The sequence below is a fragment of the Austrofundulus limnaeus genome, unplaced genomic scaffold (assembly GCF_001266775.1).
Source record: "Austrofundulus limnaeus strain Quisiro unplaced genomic scaffold, Austrofundulus_limnaeus-1.0 Scaffold121, whole genome shotgun sequence".
Lineage (NCBI taxonomy): Eukaryota > Metazoa > Chordata > Actinopteri > Cyprinodontiformes > Rivulidae > Austrofundulus > Austrofundulus limnaeus.
The window spans coordinates 445,174-447,051 of record NW_013952523.1 but is presented as its reverse complement, the minus strand read 5'-3'; the positions used below and the strand labels follow the sequence as shown (position 1 = coordinate 447,051).

The window sequence follows — 1,878 nt, the reverse complement described above, 5'->3', positions numbered from 1 at the left end:
ATGGGAAATGGGAAATGGGAAATGGGAAGCATAAAATGGGAAAATGTATAGGTAAATATTAGTGACTGCTGACTGCTGACTGCTGACTGCTGACTGCTGACTGCCACTTTGACTTTGATTTTTTTTAATGTCAGTAGGACTGTAAAGTTTTCAAGTGTTTAGGGGGTAGGAGTTCATAAGTTCTTACTTCTTCCTACCCCATTTTGAGCATGATATGTTAACTGAAACAAAAATCTGTATTTTTTCTTCTTTTTATGCACTTCTTGTTACTGTGCACTATTTTATTTTTATATTGTATCATGTTCGAATAAAATTTCATTTCATTTAAAAAAAACTACATTATGCCATCAAATTATTGCACACCAACAAATGTATTCAAGCAAAAGAAACCAGACAACTTATGTACCCTCAGTTTTAGCCCAGAAGAGTAGAAGTTACTTAATACAATATATTCATGTTTATGTGCTGTCCAGAAAAAGCACTTACATATTACTGGTTTGTAATGTTAGTATTTACTTTTTTGTACAATAATATTGATATATAATGCATATAGTTTATTTAGTAAATTCTAGTAGTTTAGAGATTTTGATATTTTTTGTAAAATTTAAAAGAATAATTAATTGAACATTACTACACCCAAAAATTTGTTTTTTCAGTGCACACCAACATGCTGGAATATATTTAGATATACAGTACATTATAATGGTTGTTATGACAGTAACTATATTCTTACTGAAGGCAATACTCATATTAATGAGGCTTTTTGTTCATTGGCTCCTGAAAAATCTCAGTTTGACGGCCCTTTGACCCCCTCATTTCCAACAAATAGACCCTTCCAGCTTTAATAGCTAAAACTAAAGGGTGAAATGGGGTTTAGTGTGATACAAGCAGAGAAAGATGTAAATCTGAAGGACGCTGTTTTTAAGACGCTAACATTAGTTGATCATAGAGGAGCAGCATCAAACAGGTCAGTACAGCAGGATGGCTGATGGTCTGTGTTGTTAGGCTAACCTGCACCGTTCTGTCGTGGCTCAGGTCAGGATTCCTCTTCAGTTTCTTCTCTAAGAAGCTGTTGGCCTCCGTCTGCTTGGCTCCCACCGCTGTGGCTCTGAAGCCGCAGTAGTAGCCTGCCGGGTCACATTTGTAGAGAACAGGACCGTGCTGCGGGTCAATAGCCACCATGATCATACCTGCAGTGTGGAGAACAGAAACAGGATTACAGTTTATTGAACGATACGTCATCACGATAACACCTGAATGATTCTAATACGAGCGGTCACTCACAGCAGCCTAGAGGTCTCATCTCTGCGTTCTGCGTGTACACCTGAGAGATATCAGCCAGCCTGCGGCACAAAGCGTCCGCCGTGATGTCATAACCAAACTTATATTTCCACTCTGCAGCTTCCACTCGGGCTCTGTGGACCTGTGACCGGCTGTCCGCTGCTCAAACCAGAAGGTAGGACCATTAAAGACATAAACATACTTTTAAAATGAATTATTAAACTGATTAATAATACCGTTGTGCCCGGTCATCACACAGCCGATGCGAGGGGTTAGCTTGAACATGTTGGTCACAGTGGAGGAGTCCAGCAGCTTGTCCTGCAGTCAGAAAAAAGGACAGATGATTATTAATGTCTCTGACTGAGACATTTTAAACAGATACAGTGCTACAGCTGAGAAACACGATTATTAGACAATCATGGATGAAGTGTGCTCCTCAGGCTGGATATGTGTTTTTAATTATTCACAAACACAGAGGACAAAATTTATTTTAATCTATTTTATTTCTTAAACCTTTGGTTTCAAATCTGGAGGCACACAGTAAATGTGTTTTCTAATTTCAAAAGGAAATAACAAAAAAAATATAAATGTATATAC

At 37.9% G+C, this 1,878-nt stretch overlaps 1 protein-coding gene across 1 annotated transcript in view; it reads right to left on the bottom strand.

The window, feature by feature from the left end:
• Window positions 1–1,878, bottom strand: part of psma6l (proteasome 20S subunit alpha 6, like) — an 11,321-nt gene that overhangs the window by 5,546 nt on the left and 3,897 nt on the right. Inside the window, exons 3-5 of the mRNA XM_014014988.1 lie at window positions 1,518–1,599; window positions 1,285–1,440; window positions 1,012–1,190 (exon numbers count right to left, since the gene is read on the bottom strand). Coding sequence (XP_013870442.1) covers window positions 1,012–1,190; window positions 1,285–1,440; window positions 1,518–1,599 — 417 coding nt within the window. The remainder of the gene's footprint in view (window positions 1–1,011; window positions 1,191–1,284; window positions 1,441–1,517; window positions 1,600–1,878) is intronic.